General features: G+C 43.4%; 1 protein-coding gene and 1 pseudogene across 2 annotated transcripts in view; one reads left to right on the top strand and one right to left on the bottom strand.

Annotated features, from left to right (window-relative positions):
- Positions 1–488: 488 nt before the first annotated feature.
- Positions 489–26,640, bottom strand: part of FKBP1A (FKBP prolyl isomerase 1A) — a 31,324-nt gene continuing 5,172 nt past the window's right edge. For both annotated transcript variants that reach the window (XM_036311603.1, XM_036311604.1), the window contains 3 exons: positions 7,000–7,112; positions 3,444–3,608; positions 489–1,570 (listed from right to left, as the gene is read on the bottom strand). In XM_036311603.1, coding sequence (XP_036167496.1) covers positions 3,480–3,608; positions 7,000–7,112 — 242 coding nt within the window. In that variant the 3' untranslated portion in view covers positions 489–1,570; positions 3,444–3,479. The remainder of the gene's footprint in view (positions 1,571–3,443; positions 3,609–6,999; positions 7,113–26,640) is intronic.
- On the top strand, positions 14,822–15,167 carry LOC118657518 (annotated as a pseudogene).

Raw genomic sequence — 26,640 nt, 5'->3', positions numbered from 1 at the left:
TGGTCTCTGTAATGAGGGGGGAAGGGAGCATATACAGGGCAGGGGCCAGGAAGGTACTGTAACCACCCAGCCTGTCCACATGACAAAACTCCACACCAAATGTTATTGAGGAAACCAATTTAAAATCCCATCTTCCCTTTGTAATTCATCAATTTGCTGGTAGCACACATCCAACCTCTTGGTAACCCCAGACAACCAAGCATAGTGCTCTACCCAGAACATATATTTAATAAACATTTGATGGTGGGTGAGCGGGTTCTCCCTGATGACCCCAGTCTGACCTCCAGGTAATTCTCTCCACTGGTAAAGAGACAAACCTACCCCACGTCCCCTGCTTCCAGAGACCAATGGGGAAGAAGTCCCTGCTGCGGTTCTTCTGACAAGACACAACCTCCCACACTATATCCCCTTTGTTAGACCTCTAACCCCATCCTGCTGCACCAAATGGCAGGGGGAGGAACCTGAAAGTAACCACCATCACACCAAGCTGAGAAAAGCCAGCGTAAAGCACTTTTATTGCAATAATAAAACTTGAAACTCATATGTAGTGCAGGAGAGGAGGGTGGGGGGTAGGCAGCCATAATTTCTCTCACCAAATCACTACACAGGACAGCAAAGGAGTGAGAGGAGGGAAGGAAAAGCCAGAAAACATTGAGCTCAGCAGGGGGAGGTGAGCATCAAAAAACAGGAGATGCTGAAGCTGTGATGACCAGCATCATTTTCTTAAGACAACACTCAAGGATTTGTCATGATGGCTGGGCTTTCATTGGATTTTAAGTGTCTACAAACAGCACCTTCAATTTAAACTTTCGATTAAAGTTCTTAAAATTTAGGGAGTGGAGCCTGGATAGCTATGACATTATAAAAGTCCTGAATATCTATTAGAAAAAAACCACAGGATGGGGGGAAAAAAAGCCAGGCCACGAAGAAGGCTTCAGAGGTCCCTGCTGGCCTGGGGACAGATACCTGTAGTGTCCAACATCGCAGTGAAAACGATTTGCTTTTAAAAGGCAGAGGGTTTAAGGGGAGAGTGGGATGGGGCAGTGGAGGTGAGGGCTCTCCCCTCCCCACTTCAGTTTTGGGTAGGGCTCTTAATTCAACCCAAAGACATCTCTCAACTTGGAGATAGTTCGGCCCTCAACAGCGCCTCAAGTCTGCTATGGCTTTGCAGCGCAGCAGCAAGAATGTTTAATATATAATAGATAAAATTTCATCCAAAAAAAAATAAAATAAAATAAAGATTCTTGCATCCCCCACACACCAATTCCTAGTCTAAAGTTAACCCATTACTTGTGCTGTTAATACTTGACTAACATGTAATTGAAAACCTAGATCCAAAAGACTGAAACTGAATCTTCACCCCAAAACAAAAATAAAAAGAGTAACTTGAGGTTTATGGCATGTAGTTTAGGTCAACACACATACGAGGAGAAAGGGGAAGAGCAAAGCTGGGTGACAGAACACATTCAGTCGGGGCAGATGTTTATACAAAGTGTAGTGGAACATCAGGAAAAGCTCCGCACGGATTCGCGTGTGCGCGTCGGGGGCGCCAGATCCCTCCATGGCACATCTGTTGGGGACAGAAAATTTGTGAGTTGCAGCAACTCAGTGCTCTTTGTGTGCAGTGGGACAACCACAGGGCTGGCTGCCACACCAAGTCCCTTCTCCAACATCTGGGAGGTCTTACTTGGACCAAGCTACTTCTGCTTGAGCTGGGAGAGGCACTGGGCTCAAGCTAGATTCCCAGATGAACCACCTCCTTCCTACTTAAATAGGTTGTTCTTTTTTATAAACCTAAGGTAAGTTTATCTTGCTGAGGACAGTAGGAGGGGCAGTCCACCAAGGCCACTAACAAACACAGGTCCCTATTATCATTGGTTACATATAGGAATTGCTTGGGGGTGGGGGGTGGGGTGTTAAATATCTTTGATGCCTGGATCTCACTCCCAGTGATTGTGGTCAACTGTGGCCTGGGCATCAGGAGAGTTTTAAAAGCTTCTCAGGTATCTTTAATGTGCAAAGCTCTAAACGGATATTCCCCATGTTGAACATACTTAGAGAATGTCTGCAGTCTTCATTTATTCACCCAAATCTGTAACTTTCTGGGTTTGCTCCTGGGCTTCCCATCAAGACCCTTGCAAACAGCTCTGAGGTGCTCTGTGGCAGTGCATGGGGAGGCTTAGACCAGAGTGACTTTTAGCCATTCATCTCCCTCTCCTTTCCTTCCCCACCCTCCATCCTATCAGATTTACAGAAAGCCTGTTCCCAAATCAGAATAACTCCAAGGCTCCCTCAAATACATTCATGTTCAAAGGACTCAGCTCTTCAAGAACAGGAAAGAGGGTTTGGACTAGGTGTAGGTGTAGACCTTTGGGCAGAGGGAGGCTCTCTAAAGTGTCAGGAGTTCCCCCCTGGTAGAAAAAACAAATGAAGAAGCCAAAGTCATTAAACCTGACCAGGACTGTATGACCCAGGTGTGCAGGGTTCAAGCCACTAAAAGAGAAAATAACTACTAATTTTTAAAAAGCTCCTCTACTTAAGGAAGACCACAACAGGACAAGGTTACACCATAACCGACAGCTGGCAGACACCTATTGTAGCTTTCAAACAAAAGCATTCTTCCCAGCCACTGGCTGTGGTCCTCTGGTTCCTGAGGGGAGCAAACAGAAGTGTGGGGCCAACTAGAAAGATGACAACATTCATGTGTTTTATGATTCATTAGGATTTGGAGTTTCGTTTCCTAGAAATGAAGGTAATGGGAAGAAAAAAAGTCTAGAAAGGGATTCTGGTCTGGTCCTAGTTTGCCATAAAATGAGACCTTGTAAGGCCCTTTTCTCTGAGCCTCAGTTTCCTCACCTATTGCATAGGAAGGCTGACACCCTAAGATTCCTTCCTACAACTGTCTGAGAGCACCCTTTACACTTCCATAACATCCTCTGGCCTCACTTTCAACCCACTGATAAGAAGCTGGCCGGCTGGCCTCAACTATCCTGAGTTTGCTCCCCAAGGCAGGCAGCCACAAACTGTGGATGAGGAAGGTGTACAAACCAGGACAGGGTAAGCAAAGTCACCAACACTCCTACTTCTAAAGAACTAAAATATTGGCACTAAAAATCAGCCTAATATTTTCAGTTCCCAACTGAGGTTTAGCTTATAAGCTACATAAAAAAAATACTTCATTTAAACAGCTACATTAAGCTGCCCCATCCCCATAAATACATTCAAGAACATAGGCCATCCCTTTCATAGGGTGACCAATCTTTACATTCAAGGTGTACACTGATAACTAAAACTGAAAGGATACCCGAGAGAGGAAGAAGAGGGGGAGGGAGGAGGCAGCCCATGACATTTTTCATTCTCTCTACTATCCACCCATCAAATGCTGAGCATAACATGGGAGGAGCAAAGGTAATTTAAAGGTTCTTTAGCATTAAGTTCCTTACCCAAGCACAGGGAACTCAGGGAGTAGGCCATTCCTGTCATTCCAGTTTTAGAAGTTCCACATCAAAGACGAGAGTGGCATTTGGTGGGATGATGCCTGGGTGCCCAGTGGCACCATAGGCATAGTCTGGGGAGATAGTCAGTTTGGCTCTCTGACCCACACTCATCTGTAAAAAGAACAAGGAAAAAAGAATCAGTTGGATGCATTCCTCAACTGTCTCTGGAAGAAGTCTGGGTGTCCCTTGCCCAGGACAATGTGAGCAGGACATTACGGCGACTGTGCAGCTGCATGGGCACTGGGCACTCCCCTGTGCAGTACGTGGAGATTGGCAGTCAGGTGGGATGATCCCTGCATCTGCCTCAAAGGGGCCCGAAGGCAGATAAAAACCTCTGGTTCCTGAAACGGTCAGGCCCTCAACCTTTCTGTCCAGGTGTTACTAACCTGACTCCAGGCAGCCAACACTCGGGAAGTGTCACCACCTAGTCCTTCAGTGGCCTGCTCAGTCAAAGGACATGTTAAGTGGCATCTATGCTCTTGAAAAAGGAGTACTTTGTCCAAAACTTTGCTTGAAAAAGCACACAGAGAAAGTAATATTGGGGGCAGGAGGGTAGTCTACTTTTCTGCACTTCCCATATTTATACTCATACCTCAGAAATATAGAAAAAGTTTTTAAAAGACTATGATTTTCTGGAGTACAAAGTACACGATACAATATCGATCACTTGTGTGAAAATATTTATGTATTTGTACCTGCCTACAAAAACCAGCATTTTTCTATAGGGAGAACAGGGTATAGTATTGGCCAAGGTGGGAGGCAACTGATTAAATTAACAAAGAAAAAAAAAGAAATTTTTTACTTAAAAAAAATATTCGTATTGCCCTGGCTGGTATGGTTCAGTTGAGTGGAGCATTGTCCAATGAACCAGAAGGTCTCAGGTTTGATTCCTGGTCAGGGCACACACTTATGTTGTGGGTTTGATCCCGGCAACCAATAGATGTCTCTTTCATATATCTCCATATCTATCTCTCTCTCTCTATCTCTCTCTCTCTCTCTCTCTCTCTCTCCCCCCCCTCCCTCCTTCCCTCCCTCTCTAAAATCAAGAAGAAAAAGAAATTTGTGCTTTTTTCATTTTCTAATCAAATACACAAATAAGTTTAACTAGCTATTTTATTCTGAAGAGTGAGCAGGTTTTTTGCTGTATTTCCATTCTGTAACTATCTCTGACCCAGACTAAGGGTGACTGAAGAGGAAGCAGCAGGCTGCAATGAAGTTTCCAATGAAACTCAAAAGCCCTGCTTCCTACAGCTCCCTTCAGAAACAAGGACATATTAGACCAAGGTGGTAAAGACAGTTAAAAGCATGAGTTAATATAAAAAAATTCAAAACAACTATATCCTTTTACCCAGTAATTCTACTTCCAGAATCTTCTGCTAACAACCCCAAATGCCCATTACAAGAGAAGTCATGTCAGAGACACATGCACACCATGGATTAGCCACTAGAAAGAATATAATGACTTTAAATATATTAATATGGAAAGATGCTCAAGATACAGCGTTAAATGAAAAAAGCAAGCTGCCAAAATAGTACTTGTGGTAGGATTACATACCTGTCAACACGTAAAACCAAAACAATATCAAAAGAAGGGGAAAGGGGCACAAAACAATCCCATCTTCCTGTGCCTTTAGCTCACTTGCTGAAGTAGTACCTGTAGGAGTTTAAAAGATGCCCTGCAGAGGTCTCAGAGCACCCAGGCTTCTCACAAGTGAGCTGTGATTGACTCCAAAGCACACTGGGTCCAGGGGGAGTCTGGGCATCTTCCCAGTACCATGTCATGCCTTGCCAAGCCTGGGATGTGGAACAGGCTGATAATACTACCTTGGTGACAATTACGGCTATTGGAACACACAACGCAATTACTGTTCTAGTGCCAGAATAGCCACAGAAGATGAACTGTGGTATGGACAATGGCTGGCATGGGAGGTGGGGGAAGGGCTACAGACCAAAAGCTGGCCAGACATGGGGGAGGGGAGACAGGATGAGACAGAAAGGTACAGCTGAAGGGGTTTCCAAAGGGAAGTAAATCACAAAGATCCTCTCCTTCTTACACTGCCAACTCTCTGCCCTGCAGGAACAGAAATCTAGATACCTAGGAGTGGAATGGCTTAAAGTTCCTAAAAGTTAAGCAATTTACTTGGAGGTAAATCAGTGATATTTACCAGAGGAAGTGGAGCAATGTCTATTCTAGAAAAGAGAAAGAGAGCCGTAGCCAGTTTTGCTCAGTGGATAGAGTTATTGGCCTGCAGACTGAAGGGTCCCGGGTTTGATTCCCAGTCAAGGCCATGTACCTTGGTTGAAGGCTCAGCCCCTGGACCTGGTCGGGGCCTGTGTGGGAGGCAAGCAATCAGTCTTTCTCACATCAATGTTTTTCTCTCTCTGTCTCTCCCCCTTCCTTCTACTCTCTCTAAAGATCAATGGAAATATATCCTCGGGTGAGGACTAACAACAACAACAAAAACAAAGAAATCTCTCTACACTTTGGTTAAATCTCCCAATTCTCTTTGGTGAGAGGGAAACAGACTGATTAGTATTATTCAGGGCCTAATTATAAAGCCCGCTGGGTCTCAGGCCACTGTGAACACCCTTTACCTGGTAGAGCCAAGAAAAAAATTTCGGGACTCCATGGAAGGCTAGAATCCAACTAAAATTTGGCAATCCTATTGTGTACTGGAAATTTTGCAGTGTTGGCGGACAAAAGCTGTTTACACAATGGGGAGGGAGAGGTGAAGAAAGACTCAAGACAAACAAAACTACTTTATCCATGAATATGACCTCTCAGAAGTAGTCTGACACAACATGGTCCACAATAAGACAAACACAAATTGAAACTACCCCAAGATAACATTTGCTACTCATACTGCTGAGCCAAAAGTCTAACAACATTCACTGCTGGCAGGGCTGAGAGGAGACAGGCAGCTTCAGAGGCCACTGGTGGCAGTTCAGTGTGATCCCTATGGATGGCAACTTGGCAGAACGTCAAAGACAGCCACTGAACCACTCACCCCACTACATAGAATTTGCCTATGCCAACACCTAGCAAACGTAAAATAAAGTCCATACAAGGTTAGTCACTGCAGCACGGTTTACAATAGCAAAACGACCCAAATGGCCATCAACTGAGTTCAGGTCAAGTAAATTAGATTGCTCACACCTAAGGAAACACTTTGAAGCTGAAAGAAAACTTGCTTTTTTTAATCCTGGTATATAAAGTGTTTTAAAGAGAGATTAAGTAAAAAAGCAAATTGCAGAACAATGTGTGTGTATGTCTAAAAGAAAAAAAAAAGTATATGCTTTTATATATGCTTAAAGAAACTCTACAAGAAACATTAATAACAAGAGTTATTTGGCGGGGGGGAGGACTGGATAGATTGGGTGGGATGGGAATGAAATTTTTTACTTGTACCTTTCTTATTTTTGAACCATATGAATGTTCTAACCATAAATATAGTTTAAAAGGTAGACACTCAGAAACAGAACAAAACAAATGAGAGCATACCTGGGCAACCCCTTCTTCCCAGCCTCGGATCACCTCCTGCTTGCCTAGCATAAACTTAAAGGGCTTGTTTCTGTCCCGGGAGGAATCAAATTTCTTTCCATCTTCAAGCATCCCTGTGAAAAAGGGCAGTTGTAACATGAGCAACAAGGAGTAATGACACGAGGCAAGTCATAAGCCATCAGCAGAGTGCAAATCCCAGATGCCTGAACTGAAGGGCCTGGCAGGGTGTCTAGGCCTGAAGAGGGACTGCAGAGTCCAGAGAGCACTCAGTGGGTCTCTAAGGAGTAGGGTAGTCCTCTAGCCAGGCCTTGTGAATGCTCTTCCTTAACTCCAAGTAGTAAGTTGACCACGGGATGCAGGCAGCAATGCACCTTGGTCTGGAGAATAGGAAAGTGTACACACTCCTTGCATGAATTTCCAGTACCCTGTGGATTTCCTCCCAGACTAACTGTGGGCCCTTTAGGCACACACAATGGCTCAAAGTCACATACAGGGTAAGCAGCAATATTCCTTCCTTAATTCACCCATCATCTTTTACGGAAATGTGGGTAGTGGCAGAACTGAACTGAGTTGTAGGACACCAGCTGGTCAGAATCAGAGGAGTGGCATGGAAAAGACACAGGAAACCTCTTCCTAGTGAACTGCTGACAATTCCAGTTGAACTGTGGGCAGTGCTTCCACCTCAAGCAAGGGGCTGAGCGAGGCACTTTCCATATATAAACTCACTCAATCCTCCCCATGGCACTGTCTCCATTTCCCAGACGAAGGAACTGAGGCAGAGAGTAGTGAAGTAGCTTGCTGAAATAATAAAGCTAGACTACAAATCCAAAAACCATGTTCAGTTTACTATTCCAGTTTCCCAGAAGCCAGACAAACCACAAAGGCACCTTCCTAAAAGGGGGAATTCCAGGGAAGAAGATACGCCCGAGAAAAGAGGAACAGACATCTGCAACTCCTTGTTCAAAAAAGACTGTCAGTCATGGCCAGCTGGAGTGGCTCAGTGGTTGAGCATCGACCTATGAACCAGGAGGTCACGGTTCGAATTCTGGTCAGGACACATGTCTGGTTTTCGAGCTCAATCCTCAATATGGGACATGCAGGGGGCAGCCGATCCATGATTCTCTCATCATGGATGTTTCTATCTCCCTCTCCTTTCCTCTCTGAAATCAATAAAAATAAAAATATTTTAAAAATAAAAGTACAGCCGAAACCGGTTTGGCTCAGTGGATAGAGCATCGGCCTGCGGACTGAAAGGTCCCAGGTTCGATTCCGGTCAAGGGCATGTGCCTGGGTTGCGGGCACATCCCCAGTGGGGGATGTGCAGGAGGCAGCTGATTGATGTTTCTCTCTCATCGATGTTTCTAACTCTCTATCTCTCTCCCTTCCTCTCTGTAAAAAATCAATAAAAAATATATTAAAAAATAAATAAATAAATAAATAAAATAAAAATAAAAGTACAGAAAATATTTTTTAAAAGACTGTCAGCCAATTGTGATAACTGTCAGTTAGGTCCTGAAAACTCTTATGCCAGGATCCCAGACTGGAAGGGGTCAGCCAGTTGTCACGTAATACAAAGCTAATTCCATTGGAGGCTGAGGGTAGGCACCCGACGTGGTTCTAAGAATCACTCAGAAGACCCAATAAAATACAGAATTTAGTTGTGTTTGTATTTTTGACAGGAAGAGAGAAATCCCAACAAAATCCCAACCTAAAAATGTCAACACTTGTAGGTGAGATGGGGAAGCAGAGATCAAGTGAGAGCTTTATCACAGACACCAGACTATCTGTACTTTGACAAAATAGGGAACTGGGGAGGGAGGTGGACAGGAACTGCTGTCCTTACCGAGCAGGAGGGGAGATTGATGTCCTGGGGGCAGAGTACATGCTGAGACTGCCTGGAACTGGGAGCTAAGGACTGAGAGGAAGATAGAAGGACAGGAATCCACCCCTGCCAAGTGCAGGGCCAGGAACTGGCACCCAGAACTAACAAGCTGGGTTATAATGAAGCTCATCTCCTTGCCAGAACACATTCACTACCTGGTAAAAGAAACGACAAATGGCAGGACTTGAACAGTTTTCTATGAGTAACGAGGAGAAGAACAGGTCTCCGCTCTCCACAATACTCACTGTAGAGATCCCTTTTCTACACATTGGGCTCTGCTTCATACATTGAACTCTACCCAGCTGAACTCAGCATTAAGGGTGAGAGTAGGCAATGAATAGCTAGGATTCTCAGATTCTCTTGTCTGCCAGGCAGGGAGCCTTCCCATTCACTCTCCCGAGACTGCGTGTAACAGAAATAAGGGAACCAACTTCCAGGTTCAGTAACCTGTTCAAGGTCAGAGCCAGTGAGCAGTGGGGTCTGGCTCTACCAAAAGGTTTTATTTAGCACAATGGGGACTGTGAGCTACAAAGGAGGCTAATGAGGAGAAAATCGCCTCTTCCTGGTCTGCATGTTATAGAGCAGAATGTGAGGAGCCAGCCCCAGGGTTTCCTGAGGGGCGATGGTGGGTAAGTCACTGGTGAGGAACCCCTCGGGGAAAGAACCAACGATGGAAGGGTGAGGTCCCCAGCCCTGACGGTCTGCAAAGGCTAGCTGAACAAAACCCACAGAGAAATACCTGCCCAGAGAGGCACCTGGAGCCCAGGCTGTGGCACATTCCAAACTCAGTGCCCCTCCCCTCCTTTTTAACTGAATATCAACTTTCCAGGAGCAGCAACAGCCTGGCCCAGTACATGAACTGGAATCAACCTAAGCCGTTCTTTTATACCAGGGTTGGGGCATATGTGTCAGTCTGGGCATTCAGACCAACTGTGAAGTCTACTGAAATCTTGCAGGAAAAGACCTGTCTCAGTGGTAAAAAAGAAAAACACACTCAGGAAGAAAGCTCCTGCTCTCCCTTCCTGTCGAATGCTGCTGTGCGAGGATGGCAGCCACCTTATAACCATGAAAAGGTCAGCACCACAGAGCAGTTGTCCTATTGATCTAAACCAGACCCAAACCACCTCCCTCAAGACTTGTGTTCTAAGATGACTGAAAGTCTGCTTTGCCTTAAGTCAGGTTTTCAGTTACTTGCAGCTGAAAGTAACCTAATCGGTATGAGGTACATCTTTATTTCACATTTACTTAGCATACTCAATTGCAGTGCTGCCAAGAGAGGAGTAACAGAGAAATGGAACTCAACCACCCACCCACAAAGAGCTATCACTGACTGAGGTATTTACATTATGTATTAGTTACTACATGGGACATACTTCTCATTATTAAGAGGAATGCTGAGTGTGACCCCTAAATTTATTTCATGATACACGAATGGGTTGCAACTCACTTTTAATACAGTAAACCTATGAAAGAATTATCCTATTTCCTGCAAAATTTGAACATGCCCTGAACCAGGGCAAGACTGCATTTAACTGCAATGAAAAACCACAGGGTACTGAGACAGACTCCTTTTATTCCTGATTAAATGCATTGCCAAGCATTCTCCAGATGTGCATCCATCTCACTTTGCCTAAAGGTAAGATGCTTTAGTGTCTGACTGGTATCAAGCTGGAAGCACAAGGTGGAATCCAGCCTCTACCTGCTACTGAGCCAGCCTAGAAAACCAGAGTTCAGCAAAGAGACTGTAGGTCTGGGAGAATGTCTTTCTTAAACTCTTCTGGGACACTGAGGGGCAAAGCCTCTTCCTATTATTTTAAAAAACTATAAATGCCAACAAAGGGGCTTTAAGCAAGAGCTTTGCCAAGGATCTGATTCTCCTACTCAATTTCAGATGAGCTCTTGTTTCCAGGAAGAGGACATGAGCCTTGCCCCAGAACATCAGACCACAGTCACCAACTGTCAATCCCGTCTACTTCCTTTGAGAAATCTTCACAGGGAAGGGCTGAGTGGTGGTATTGGTAAATGATAGGGGTCTCTTTGGCCTGAGGAGGGGATTTCCTATAATCTAAGTCTAAAAAGTAAACAATATCCCCAGAGCTGAGCACAAAGTCACACAACTGGCACAGGCTATAGGGGCAAGGAGGTGCTAGGAGGGCTTCCTCGCAATGGGGAGGAACAGACCACTTTATATATGGCTGTAAGTTGTTAGCCTGGGGGAGAAGCTGATTCAGGAGAGGAAGCAGTGTCCACTGGGCAGCAGGAACGAATGTGCATACAGTATTTTCTGAAGTGGAAATTAGGCTGGTCAGTGTTGAATATAGAATGTAAGAGAAGCTGTGACATCAAAACAGGTCACAGTTCTGGTCAAGATGGAGAAACAGGAATCAGGTTTACCCTCCCATCTAAACCAAAAACAAAAATCCCAAACAAATAAAAAAACAAACCCCCCCCCCCCCCCACACACACACACACAAAAGAAACAAACAAGGTGAGCCTTATGACTGTGGCAGCTTACATCCTTGAGAGTTTCCCGGGAGAGGAAACTGGGATGGAGCTTAAGACAGCCCGAGTCTACAAGACTTGTACCAGGGAGTGGAGAACTACAGAGAGATCCCCAGGGATTTGGAGAGGGTCCCCCTTAAGTATTCAGAGAGTACTAATCAATGCATGTTTTTGAGGAAACTACTTAAGGCCAGGAAAAGAACCATCCAAAATGTTTAAAAGGGTCAGCATCTGTTCCCACTAGCCAGACAGGAGAAAGACACAGTTCATGAGGCACTGGGTAGGATACCCAAGAAGATCTGAGGCAAGATCTTGGAAACTGCTTTCAAGTAAATAAAGTGGTTCCCAGTACAAAGCTCAGGATGATTTACAGGAATGAAAATAGCTAGTACCCCACAAAAAGATAAAACTCATAATGTATATTACCTGATTACCAAGCATGCAAAGAGGCAGGAAAACATGACTCACAATTCGAAGACTAATCAATCAATTGAAAACAACCCAGAACTGACACAGATATTAAAATTAGTAGAGAAGGACAGTAAGATTCAAATCAAACTTCCAGAGATGAAAACTACAATGCCTGAAAAATACACTGGGCTGGAACAATGGGATATCCACAGGCAAAAAGTAAAAATCTAAATCTGCACTTCACATCAGAATCAATATCAACTTAAAATGGGTAACAGATCTAAACATAAACAAGAAATCTATAAAACTTCTAGAAGAAAATGGGGAAATAATCATTGTAACTGTGGTTTAGGCAAAGATTCCTTAGATATGAAGCTAAAAAGCATAATCCATAAAAGGATAAACTGAACTTCATCAAAATTAAAAACTTCTGTACTTTAAAAGATACTTTTAAGAGAATGCAAAGTTAAGTCACAAGACAGAGAAAAAAAAATATTTGCAAAGCATATAGCATTGCTGGAAAGGTGTGGCTCAGTAGTTGAGCATCAATCCATGAACCAGGAGGTCACAGCTCGATTCCTGATTAGGGCACATGCCCCGGGTACAGGCTGGATCCCCAGTGGGGGCCATGCGGGAGGCAGCCAATCAATGATTATATCTCATCACTGATGTTTCTGTCTCTCTTTCCCTCTTCCTTCCTCTCTCTGAAATCAATTAAAAAAAGAAAACTATTCAGTAATAAAAAGGAATGAACTATTAACACATGGAATAACACAAAAATCTCAAAATAATTATGCCAAGTGAAAGAAGACAGACAAAAAAGAGTACATACTGACGCCTGAGACTAATATAATATTGAATGTCAACTGTAACTGAAAAGTTAAAGAGTACATACTGTATGATTCCACTTATATAAAGCTTTATAAAATGCAAACTAATCTATGCTGTCAGAAAAAATCGTGTGGTTGATGGAGATGGGAAGAAAGGATAACAAAGAAACACATCAAAACTTATGAACAGCCCTAACCGGTTTGGCTCAGTGGATAAGAGCGTCGGCCTGCGGACTCAAAGGTCCCAGGTTCTATTCCGGCCAAGGGCATGTACCTTGGTTGCGGGCACATACCCAGTAGGGAGTGTGCAGGAGGCAGCTGATTGATGTTTCTCTCTCATCGATGTTTCTAACTCTCTATTCCTCTCCTTTCCTCTCTGTAAAAAAAAAAATCAATAAAATATACTTAAAAAAACAACAACCAAAAACTTATGAACAAATTGTACACATTAAGTATGATCAGTTTATTGAATGTCAATTATGCCTCTATAAAACTGTTGTTGTTTTTTTAAAGGGAAAAAAAAAAAAAGTGAGATTTACTAAAATCCTGCTTGTTACCTACTACACCCAACCTGGCAGTAGACAGTAAGGTGCTTTCTCTGGGGAAGGAGCAGGTAAAGCAGGCAGCAAGTCAAGTCTCAGCAGCTGTTTCCATTTTAACTCTAGACATCTCCGTGCCAGGGCCTGGAGCCCGGCAACAGTGAAACCACCTGCCAAGTTAGTGCCATAATTTCCTAGAGAAAGCATGCTCTATTGCACAAAGGCAACTGAAGTTACAGTTCAGGCACGACAGCTGACATTCTTTAAGCTCCAAAGGGCACTCTTAGCGAAAATCATCTGCATGACCGATTTCATTTCTGACTACACACAAACCTATATACCGCATGACCCAGAATCTGCCTGGGATAGCTCCATATTCTCGATTTCAAGAACTCTCTTGAGGTCACAGACCTGGACTCAGAGTTCTATGTCCTTGTGGCACTCAGCTTAAATCCTGGCACTCACAATGCTGGCACTCATGAGCACTTTCAGATTTGCTTCACTCGCATGATTTTTAAGAATTAGCAGGACAAGCACAAGGCTTCCATATTTAGACCTCTTCCCTATATGCAGAAAGAATCGGGTAATCCCAGAGTGGCAGATTTTACTTTCAGCACCTTTAAGTTACTGATCAGTGAGAAAAATTGTCGTAAGTGTTCCCCTCCACGTCCTGCATGGTTTAGGGTTCGGGTCTGGAAGAGGAGCCGCACAACAAATGAAATAGAAAAGACACGAGAATAATTTGGGAATATTGGGGGACCAGGCGAGAGAGTCCAACTCAAGAGGAAGGACTTCCACTGTGCTCAGGCCTCACCAAGCTTTTTATAGTGAGGGGTAAACAAGGTAGTGGTTACCAAAGTTACACTTTTCTTGTGAGTTTCACTTGTTTACACCATGGTTATACTTCCTGCACTTCCTCAGCCCATTAGCTTCCCAGATAAGATCTAGGGAGTGTTATAAGGTCAAGCCTAATTGTGCTAAGAGGACTGTGCCCTCTAAGCTAGGACTTGTTTGTGATTTTGCCAGCAGGTCAGTCCGAGGCTTAACCCTATATCAGTTTCCCACAAAAAATGTAAAAATTTGGGAGTCTTCAGTTAAAAATCGTTAAGACTATGACAGGAACGAAGGCTGTATTGAGAGGGACTGTTAAAGCAGCCTCTGGCTGCAAGGCAGTCGATGTCACCTGTGTCTGGGTCTCTTCCCAAACTGTTTAGCTGTTCTTCTGGGGAAGAACCAGACTCAAATCCTTAGAGAGGGAGCAGATGGTCTTCAACAAGAACAAAAGGCATGGGGAGGAGTCTTGAGTTCATCTACCCCTCCGCAGGCTCTTCTTTCTTGCTGCTCATGTGTTTGAAACTGCTCTCGCTCAGAAGGAACCATCAAAGGCAGACTTGGCCAGCAGCTCCTGAGCAAAGCGCCCCAGGACTGTGTTCCTGTGGCTGGCCCAAGTCGCAGAAGCAGTGGTTAAGATCCAAGGTCAGGATTTAGATATTCAAGAGGACCACTGGGTTTTTATTTTGCTAATAATCCAACAGAAATAGAGCCATTTCCAGTGTATTCTGCTTTGTGGAAGGCAGAGTCACCATATACTCTCAAATGGATAAGGAAAGATAACTGAAGAAGGCATTTGCGGACTCTCTCGGGTCCTCGTTTCCAAGATGACCAAGAAAAGGAATAATAGTCGTGCCAAAAAAAGGCCGAGGCTACGTGCAGCCTATTCGTTGCACCAACTGCGCTTGATGCGTGCCCAAGGACAAGGCCATTAAGAAGTCTGTCATTCGAAACATAGTAGAGGCTGCAGCCATTAGGGACATCTCCGAAGCAAATGTCTTTGACACCTATGTGCTTCCCAAGCTGTATGTAAAACTACATTACTGTGTGAGCTGTGCCATTCACAGCAAAATAGTCAGGAATCGTTCCCATGAAGCCTGGAAGGACTGAATCCCCTCACCCTGATTTAGACCTGTGGGTGCTGCCCCATGATCTTCACCAAAGCCCATGTAAGGAGTTAAGTCCTTAAAGAGTGAAGAAAAGTTCTCTGGGGTAAAAATAAATGGAAATTGTACTTAAAAAAAAAAAAAAAAAAAAAAAGATGGCATCTGGGGAGTTACGGCTTTAGCACTTGTTACAGCTCATGACTCACAATATGGTTTGCAGTTGCTGATGAATCTTTGCAGGTGGTTTTCATAGGCAGCATTTTACAGGGGCCAAAAGATTAAAAAAATCAAAAAACTCAAACCTAAATCAAACAATGGCAATAACAAAAGAGTATCCCAAACACCAAACTCTCAAAACAAAATAAAGTTCTTGTCATTTATAGCTGGGAGGGTGAGAAAGGATTTCTATTTTTAATTCAGTAGGTAGTTTCTTAAGTACAAAAAGTACAATGGTTGAATGGAGGTGGGGGAACCAAATTCAAAGTTGCCAACTTTTCTGCAGACTTGCATTTGAAGCCACCTGGAGCATTTCTCATACAAATGGATGTAATGACCCAGGTACGAATGGGTATACCAACTTAGGCTTAGCCGTTTCTCTTCTTTCTTATTATACTGGTATACAGAGCTCTCTCAAACACCTTTTAGTTAACTGCCTTGCTAGAGACTTTATAAGAACCACAGTCCAACCCAGCCGGTGTTGCTCAGTGGCTAACCTATGAACCAGGAGGTTACCGTTCAATTCCTAGTCAGGGCACATGCCCAGGTTGCAGGCTCGATCCCCAGTGGGAGGCATGCAAAAGGCAACTGATCAGTGATTCTCTCTCATTATTGATGATTCTATCTCACTGTTCCTTCCTCTCTGAAAAAAAAAAAAAAAAAGAAAAGAAAAAAAGAACCACAGCCTGTACAGCCCCAGCCCTGGTGGAGACTCCTTCCTGCCCCAGTCTCCAGTGCAGCCTCACTCCTTTCCCATACAAGTTCGATGCTTACCAAGTGTTCGTCAGCTATGTTTATTCCCAAATCCATTTATGGCAATTTTATTTACTGAGTATTAATAACATAATTAAATAGTATACAAACAAATGATATATGAGTGTGAATAGAAAAAGAGTGGCCCTAGATGACTGTTTGGAAAGACTCAATAAACACAAGTCACTAGAAAATATTGCTGGTCCCCTGGCTGGGTGGCTCAGTTGGATGGAGCATCATCCCATACACCAAAAAGTTATGGCTTCGATTCCCAGTCAGTGTGCATAAGGGAGGCATACATAAGGGAGGCAACAGATTGATGTTTCTCTCTCACTGATGTCTCTCTCCCTTCCTCTCTCTAAACATATCCTCAGGCGAGGATTAAAAAAAATCTGTATCTATTGACCTATTGCTGGTGAATAATTATGTATGGGTGAGACCAATATATGTCTGGAGAAAGAAATCTTAAAAATCTAGAAAGGTTTGGCATTTAAATGACCTTACAATAGCCCTTGCTCCACTTTAAAAGAAGCCAAAGTTAGGTTTTGCAAGAACCTTAATGGTAAACTCCCCTAGAAGAGCCATCCTAAAAGAAAGACAGACATTTAGCCAATGATTTATGTTTGGATTTAAAATGTTTACAGAAAAGCCCTAGCCGGTTTTGCTCAGTGGATAGAACATCAGCCTGCAGACTCAAGGGTCCTGAGTTTGATTCCTGTCAAGGGCACATGCCCGGGTTGTGGGTTCGATTCCCCCAGTAGGGGGCGTGCAGGAGGCAGCCGATCAACGATTCTCTCTCATCATTGATGTTTCTATCTCTCCTCCCTTTCTCTCTGAAATCAATAAATATATATTTTAAAAAATGTTTACAGAAGATGTCATTTTTATGATTAATGTGTCAACCATCCATTTGTCTCAACCCTGATGGTGAAAAGAGATCCTACACACTGAGATAGCTAAGAGATAATTCAAAATTCAGTCTTTGTCCTGTTTTTAGATCTCTGAGGTTGCATGCACATGGCAATATTCCTGAATCGAAGTTCTGAGAGCCTACTGTGGTACAAAGATCAAATGCCTATCTAAACACAGAACCAGCTTCTTTCTCCCCACCACACAAAATGACTGCAAGAATATTTCCCATCTGGAAATGCTTCTAACCTTTGCCAAATCCCTCTAGGTTCTATGACTAAAAGTGTATTTTCAAAGGAGGGCCCATGAGGGGTAGAACACACAGGATCTCAGGACACAAATCAGACTGTGAGGAAGGCTAAGAAGGAAATGGACAGGTGCCTTGTTGGAGAATCAGAGGTGTGTAGAGGGTCAAGGTTCAGGGTCATGGGAGATCTAATGAAAGGGTGTCATTTAAGCTGCAATAACAGCCTGCCTTGTGGTGGGGAGTGGAGGCAGTGTGGTGGCACATAAGCATAGGGGTAGAGACCTTCCTAGAGGGGGATGCTTGGTGTGCTTGAGGAAATGAATGCAAGCCAGGACGGTTTGAGTCCTGGGAAGGAAGTGTAAAGGCAATGAGAGCATAGACAGCAGCATCCAGGAGCTGGTTATTTCTTTTGCGCTCTTCCTTTTCCCTCCTGCTTCTTTCTGAAACTGCTAGAATTTATCTGGTTCAAGTTAAAGGGTGCTGGTGGAAGGAATGCAAAGACCCACTTCAGTTCCTTAGTAGGTAAAAATAAAAAACAAAACAGGACAGGGAAAATAGAAATGAAAACAAGCAAACATTACCAAGAGCACCAAAGGGAGAACTGGATCGTACATGCCTGTTATACAAAATACCCCTGGCCTTTTCCAGGAAATAGCAGGTGACAATACTATTTTTAGAGAAAATCCCAAGGCAGACAAATGATTCCCCAGTTTGCGGGTACAGTGGCTCCATTACACTTCACAAAAAAATTAGCTTTTAACCACCAAAAATGTTCAAGTTAAAAAGCCTCTGGGTAAATTGGTGAATTTTTGGTACATAACTTATATCCAATAAAGCTGCTAATGAAAATAAAAGTCCATGAGACCCACTAAAAGGGACCAGAGCAGTAACACCAAATTAGTGATTAAGAAATAGTGGGAGCATGTCAAAAAGGCACTGGAGCCAGCCTGAAGGGACTCCTACTGGCAAAATGAGACAATGTATCAAAAAGAGTAATGAAAATCAATTATTTTAGGACCCTTAGTACAATGCATGAGTTCAGAGTATACTAAAAATAAATAGAGGAGGGAAGTCACTTGCCACACCATTGGGGAAGACTATAAAACTAACTTCTCACTTTAAAAATGTGGGGGGGTCTACAGTTAAAATCACAAGACCATAGTAATCAAAAGAATTAAGCTTTACCCTACTTTATAGAGTTGCAGCTAACAAATGTACAAGGTATGAGAGAATTATAAAATCGCCATGTTGTAAATGGCAATGAAATAATTTCCTCCAGTATGAATTATCATTGGTGTAAATGCCAGTAGGGAGAAGCCTGATGAGGAGCAGGGCATTTGCAGGATGTGCAAGTACCTCCCAGACTGCCTGCTCCTTGCAAAGGGGAAATGTTCCTTTACAAAAAAGATCACATTTAAAATTACAAATAGTGAAGCTGAGTTTGAAGTAAACAGCATCATATATGAAGTCTTCATACTCAAATGTTTAACCAGAAACCATTCAGACAGTCTCAGGAGGCGCAGCTCTGAGGAGATTCGTGTAAAATTCCAGTCAAATGGCACCTGTACAGCAGCTTGCATGCCATGGTCAGGGTTGAGCCTCACAGTCAGCCAGCCTGAGGATTGATCCCACCAACAAATGGGTCAACAACAACCAAGACCCAATTACAACAGGAAGGCCCATATAATCCACACAAAGGACATTCCTAGAGCACCCAGCTCAGGGGATCAAGGAGACTATTCCACTGGTCCCACAGGACACCTACTACATTAGGCCACCCCACAAAGACTGGGAGTCATAGAAATTCTACCTAATACACAGAAACATATACAACAAGACAACCACAATGGGAGACAAAAAAAAACAACAGGCCCCACATGAAAGAACAGAAGAAATCTCCAAAGAGCTAAATGAAATGGAGGTAAAAAATTTAGCAGATATAGAGTTCAAAGTAATGCTAATAAGGATGCTCAAGGAACTCAGTAAGAACTACACCAGCATGAAAAGGGACACAGAAACTATGAAAAAGAACCAGTCAGAAATGAAAAATACCATATCTCACAAATATTCAAAAAATACACAGAAGGTATAAAAAGTAGGATGGATAAAGCAAAGGACTGAATCAGATTTGAAAAACAACGTAGAAAAAAAGTCAGAATGGGGTGAAGAAAAAATGAAAAAGAACTAGGATAGTTTAAGGGAATTTTGGGACATGAAATGAAACAACATGCACATCACAGGGGTACCAGAAGGAGAAGAGACAGAGAGCAAGGAATCAAGAATCTATTTCAAGAAATAATGACTGAAAATTTCCCTAACCTGGTGAAGGAAAAAAACACACAGTCCAGGAAGCACAGGGAGTCCCAAACAAGATGAACCAAAAGAGACCCATATCAAGACACATCTCTATATATAAAAGGCTAATATGCAAAGTGTCCCCTTGGAAGTTCGACCGGGAGTTCGATCACTAGCTATGATGTGTGCTGATCACCAGGGAGTGGCATGGAACATGGTGGGCCAACAGCGGCAGCAGCAGGGCACTGAGGAAGGGGAAGGCGGGGGGAAACGCACGCGCTGGTGGCGTGTGGGTAGCAAGGGAAAGAGGTGGGGAAGCAGGAAACCTGATCAGCCCTGATCGCAGGCCAGGCCTAGGGACCCTACCCACACACGAATTTCATTCACCAGGCCTCGTGTCATAATTAAAATCCCCAAAAATTGAAGACAGAGAATCTTAACACATTTCATACCGCTCAGGAGTTTTCTCGTGTTTCGCGCGCCATCTGTTAAGGACCGCTCACGAGTGTTCTCGTTTTTCACACCCACGGAAAAAGGAGCGAATCTAGATACTTATGTAAATTTTGTTTGGTCCCTCTTCATAGAGGAAAATGTTTTACACAGTACCATATGTTTAAAAAGTACTAGGAACTTTAATTGTTTAATTGTTTTTGTAAATAAAAATGTTGTAATTATTGAAAAACAACACCTAAAGTGCATTATGATGATTTAAATAACGTGCAGTTTGCCCAAAAACGTGCGGTTCCTGGCGTATGTCTTAGAGATTTCTATGCGGTACGCAATGTGTTAAAAGCATCAAGAGAAAAGCAGGTAATTATCTACAAGGTGTAGTTCAGTGGTTAGTGCTGGCCTGCACACTGAAAGGTTGTGGATTCAATTCCCGGTCAAGGGCATGTACCTGGTCCAGGTTTGACCCCTGAACCCGATCAAGATGCGTGCGGAAGGCAACCAATCAATGTGTCCCTCTCACATCGATGCCCCCCCCCCCGACTCCTCCCTTCCACTCCCTCTAAAAAAAAAAAATGGGAAAATATCCTTGGGTAAGGATTAACCAAAAAAAAAAAGAAAGAAAATGACAAGCAACTATATGCTAACAAACCAGACAATCTGGAAGAAATCAATAAATTCCTAGAAACATACAATCCTCCAAAACTGAATCAGGAAGAATCAGAGAATCTGAATAGACAGATTACAAACAGTGAAATTGAAGCAGTAAAAAAACAATCAACAACAAAAAAAACCTCCCAACAAATAAAAGTCCTGAACTGGATGGCTTCACAGATGAATTTCACCAAACATTCAAGATCTAACATCTATCCTTCTTGAAGTGTTCCAAAAAATTAAAAAGGAGGGAAAACTTCCAAGCTCGTTTTACCAAGTTAGCATTATCTGAATTCCAAAACCAGATAAAGACATGACAAAAATAGAAAATTAGAAAAAACCAAGATGGCAGCATAGGTAAACACCGGAATTGCTGCCTCCCACAACTTCAAAAATACAACTAACAGACAAAACGGACATCATCCAGAACTACAGAAAGGCTGGCTGAGTGGAAATTCTACAACTAGAAGGAAAGAGAAAAGCACACTGAGACTCAGAGGAGGTGCGTGCAGAGGTAGGGAGGCGCACATGGCAAGGGCTGGCATTGAGGACGCGGTTGTCTTTTTGAATCGGGAGGGAGTCACAAGCCCCTGACTGCTCTGAACTCCAGTTCCGGGTGAGTCTCTGGGGACCCAGACTCATATGGGGAGAAACTGGACTGTGTGGCAGCGGGCAGAACTCAGAACTCGAGGGCGGCTCTCTTCCTGAGGTGCTTGCAGTGATTACCGGGACACTGAGATGCGGGGCCTCTTAGGGTAGAACTGAGGATCAGCCATAGCTGTTTGCTCCGCCCTGTTGATTCCCTGAGACCCCGTCCCACCCAAGCTGTGGCAGAGGCTTTTGCATATGAATGCCCTGGCCCTTTGCAATCTGAAAATTACCTAACAAACTGCAGCTGGGCCAGACAGACCCAGAACTTCCAAGAGTAGGCCCAAGGCCCCACAGCAGCTTGCACTGCTTCACAGCTGGGCCTCATCTGGGCACCTCCAAACCCCAAACAAGGAAGGGGAATCTGCAGATCTCTTCGTGGCTCCTGCTGGGTAGCCTCAGGCAGAGGCTAAATTAGCACCTCCTTAGATCCAAGAGCCAGTGTACCCAGTGGTCAGAGTGGGTGGGACCATCCAGATTACAACTCCTCAGATCCATAAGGGACACACTCAGGGGGAAGACTCAGTGAGCACCAAAGCCCCACTGAAGCAAGTCTTGCTCCAGAAGGGTGTCTTCAGCACAGAAGTTCTCCCACTGCAGACACAGCTGATTCTCACAGCCAATTGGCCTGGAGGTCAATTCCTCCCAGAGATACCTATAACAATCAAAGCTTAACTACAACAAGACTGTGCACAAAGCCCACAAAGGGGTGCACCAAGAGTGTCCACTTCAGGTAATTGGAGAGGCTAAGCCACTGGGCCCTATAGGACACCTAGCACACAAAGCCACTTTATCAACACAGGGAAGCATAAAAAATGCGGAGACAAAGAAACAGGTCACAAATGACAGAAATAGAGGAAAGTAAACTACTGGATATAGAGTTCAAAACCACAGTTATAAGGTTTTTCAGAATTTTCTAGAAACCGCCGATAAATTTAGTGAGACCCTGGAGGATATGAAAAAAGACCAACTAGAAATTAAGCATACACTGACTGAAATAAAGAATAATATACAGAGATCCAACAGCAGACAAGAGGATCCCAAGAATCAAGTCAAAGATTTGAAATATGAAGCAAAAAATACCCAACCAGAAAAGCAAAAAAAAAAGAATCCAAAAATATGAAGATAGTGTTAAGGAGTCTCTGGGACAACTTCAAGCGCACCAACATCCGAATTATAGGAGTGCCAGAAGAAGAGAGAGAGCAAGATATTGAAAACCTATTTGAACAAATAATGACAGAAAACTTCCCCTACCTGGTGAAAGAAATAGACTTACAAGTCCAGGAAGCGCAGAGAACCCCAAACAAAAGGAATCCAAAGAGGACCACACCAAGACACATCATAATTAAAATGCCAAGGGCAAAAGACAAAGAGAGAATCTTAAAAACAGCAAGAGAAAGAAACTCAGTTACCTACAAGGGAGTACCCATATGATTGTCAGCTGATTTCTCAACAGAAACTTTGCAGGCCAGAAGGGAGTGGCAAGAAATATTCAAAGTGATGAATAGCAAGAACCTACAACCAAGATTACTTTATCCAGCAAAGCTATCATTCAGAATTGAAGGTCAGATAAAGAGCTTCACCAATAAGAAAAAGCTAAAGGAGTTCATCACCACCAAACCAGTATAATATGAAATGCTGAAAGGTATTCTTTAAGAGGAAGAAGAAAAAGGTAAAGATACAAATTATGAACAACAAATACATATCTATCAACAAGTGAATCTAAAAATCAAGTGAATAAAAAATCTGATGAACAGAGTAAACTGGTGAGTATAATAGAACCAGGGGCATAGAAAGGGAGTGGACTGACAATTCTTGGGGGGAAAGGGGTGTGGGGGTGCAGGAAGAGACTGGACAAAAATCGCACACGTATGGATGAGGACATTGGGAGGGGTAAGGGCAGAGGGTGGGGTGGGAACTGGGTGGAGGAGAGCTATGGGGGGAAAAAGAGGAACAACTGTAATAATCTGAACAATAAAGATGTAATTAAAAAGAAAAAGAAAATTATAGGCCAATATCCCTAATGAACTTAGATGGTAAAATAATCAAGAAAATATTAGCAAACTAGATCCAGCAATACAATAAAAAGGTCATACACCAGGATTAAGTGGGATTTATGCCAGGAATGCAAGGTTGGTACAATATTCACAAATCAACAAACATGATATACCACATAAACAAAATGAAGGATAAAAATCACATGATCATACACATAGATGCAGAAAAAGCATTTAATGAAATCTAGCACCCATTTATGATAAAAACTCTAAGCAAAGTGGAAATAGAAGGAACATACCCCAACATAATAAAGACCATTTGACAAATACACAGCCAACGTCATACTCAATGGGCAAAAACTAAGTGTTTGCCTTAAGCCCAGCCAGCATGGCTCAGTGGTTGTGTCAACCAGGTCACGGTTCAATTCCTGGTCAGGGCTCATGTCTGGGTTGCAGGCTCGATCCTCAGTGGGGGTCGTGCAGGAGGCAGCCGATCAATGGTTCTTTCTCATCACTGATGTTTCTCTCTCTCTCTCTCTCTCTCTCTCTCTCTCTCCCTTCCTCTTTGAAACCAATAAAAAAAATATTCTTAAAATAAGTGTTGCCTAACCGGTTTGGCTCAGTGGATAGAGCGTCAGCCTGGGGACTGAATGGTCCCAGGATCGATTCCGGTCAAGGGCATGTACCTTGGTTGCAGGCACATCCCCAGTAGGAGTGCAGGAGGCAGCTGATCGATGTTTCTCTCTCATTGATGTTTCTAACTCTCTATCCCTCTCCCTTCCTCTCTGTAAAAAAAATCAATAAAATATATTTTTTAAAAAAAGTGTTTCCCTTAAGATCAGGAACAAGATAGGTATGTCCGCTTTCACTAACATTCTTCAACACTAGAGGCCCAGTGCACGAAATTCGTGCACGGGGTGTGTGTGTGTGGGGGGGGGGAGGGCGGGGGTCTCTCAACCCAGCCTGCACCCTCTCCAATATGGGACATCCCTCTCACAATCCGGGACCGCTGGCTCCTAACTGCTTGCCCCTAACCCCTTCTGCCTGCCAGCCCGACTGATGCCTAACTGCTCCCCTGCTGGCCCGATCGCCCCCAATTGCCCTCCCCTGCCGGCCTGATGGCCCACAACTGCCCTCCCCTGCAATGACCCTCCTCCTCCACTGGGACCCGCCTCCTCCGTGCAAGGCAGCGGAGACACCAAGACCGACCTCCTCCATGCCACGCGGAGCCACGGGATCCCCAGACCTTATGGTGCAGAGCGGCACCAGGCCCCGCCTCTGCTGTGCGCGGGGCCATTTTGTGGCAGCCATCTTGTGGTGATGTAGCGTGAGGGTGTGACACCACCTAGGCTTTTATTATATAGGAGATAGTACTGAAAGTTCTAGCCATGGCAATCAAACAAGAAGAAATAAAAGGCATATAAATCGAAAGGAGGAAGTAAAACTCTCATTCACAGATGACATGATACTGTACATAGAAAACCCTGAAGACTATACCAATAACCTACCAGAACTAATAAATGAATTCAGCAAAATTAATAACCAGAAATCAGTGGTATTTCTATACACCGACAATGAGCTATAAGAAAGAGAAACTAAGAAAACAATCCCATTTACTATTGCAACAACAAAATAATAATATACCTAGCAATAAATTTAACCAAGGAGGTTAAAGACCTGTACTCAGAAAATACAAATAAGGGGAAGCATATACCATATATATGGATTTGAAGAATTAACATCATTAGCATGTCTATACTATCCAAAGCAAGCTATAGATTTAACGCAATTCCTATTAAAATACCAATGGCATATTTCACAGATCTAGAACAAATATTCAAAAATTTATATGGAACCAAAAAGACCCAGATAGCCTCAGCAATCTGAAGAAAGAAGAACAAAGTTGGATACAATACCTGATATCAATCTATACTACAGGCCATTGCAACCAAACAGTCCGGTACTGGCATAAGAATAGGCACATACATCAATAGAACAGAACAGAGAGCCCAGAAATCAACTGACACCTAAATGGTCAATTATTATTTGACAAAGGAGGCAAGAACATAGAATGGAATAAAGGCAGTCTCTTCAACATATAGGGTTGAGAAAATTGGACAGGTGCATGCAAAAAAAATGAAAGGAGACCATCAACTTACAAACTCAAAATGGATACAGACTTAAATGTAAGTCACAAAACCATAAAAATCCTAAAAGAAAACACAAGCAGTAAAATATTAGACATCTCTTGTAATATTTTTACTGATATGCCTTCAGGGCAAGGGCAATAAAAGAAAAAATAAACAAATGGGACTCCATCAAACTAAAAAGTTTCTGTACAGCAAAAGAAGCCGCCAGCAAAATGAAAAGGGAACCCACTGTATGGGAGAACATATTTTCCAATGATACATCTGGTAAGAAGTTAATACCCAAAATAAAGACTTATACACCAGTAAGACAAATAATCCAATTAAAAATGGGCAAAAGACCTGAATCGATAGTTCTCCAAAGAGGACAGATGGCCAATAGACATATGAAAAAATGCTCCACATTACTAACCCTCAGAGAGATGCAAATTAAAACCACAATGAGGTATCATCTCACACCTGCAATAATGGCTACCATCAATAAATCAACAAACAAGTACAGGCGAGGATGTGAAGACAAGGGCACCCTAGTGCAATGCTGGTGGGAATGCAGACTGGTGCAGCCACTGTAGAAAACAGTGCGGATTTGTTCCCTTAAAAAATTTTAAATGGAACTGTCTTTTGACCCAGCTATCCCACTTCTGGGGAACATATCCCAAGAATCCCCAAACACCAACTCAAAAGAATATATGCACCCCTGTGTTCACAACAGCATTATTTGTAACTAGAGGCCTGGTGCACAGATTCCCACAGCCTGGCCTGCGCCCTCTCGAAATCCGGGACTCCTCGGGGATGTCGGAGAGCCGGTTTCGGCCCAATCCCCACAGGCCAGGCCGAGGGACCCCACTGGTGCACGAATCTGTGCACCGGGCCTCTAATATGCATATAGATCTTTGGTTAATCTCTTCCCACCCTCCCACTTCCCTCTTCCCTCTGAGATTCATCAGTCTGTTCCAGGTTTCCATGCCTGTGGTTTCTGCTCCTGCATTGAGCATCTGCCCCCTGATGGTCAGTGCATGTCACAGTTGGTCGGCCGGTTGGCTGGTCACTTAGGCTTTTATATAGAGAGAGCCAAGATCTGGAAACAGCCCAAGTGTCCATTAGTAAATGAGTGGATATGAAAGCTGTGGTACAATGGAATATTATGTGGCCATAATAAAAGAAGGAAACCTTATATTTTGTGACAGCATGGATGGACCTGGAGATTATTATGCTAAGTTAAATAAG

Source organism: Myotis myotis, unplaced genomic scaffold, assembly GCF_014108235.1.
Source record: "Myotis myotis isolate mMyoMyo1 unplaced genomic scaffold, mMyoMyo1.p scaffold_m19_p_58, whole genome shotgun sequence".
NCBI classification, from domain to species: Eukaryota; Metazoa; Chordata; class Mammalia; order Chiroptera; family Vespertilionidae; genus Myotis; species Myotis myotis.
The sequence above is the reverse complement of the archived record's forward strand: the minus strand, read 5'-3'. Positions and strand labels throughout refer to the sequence as shown.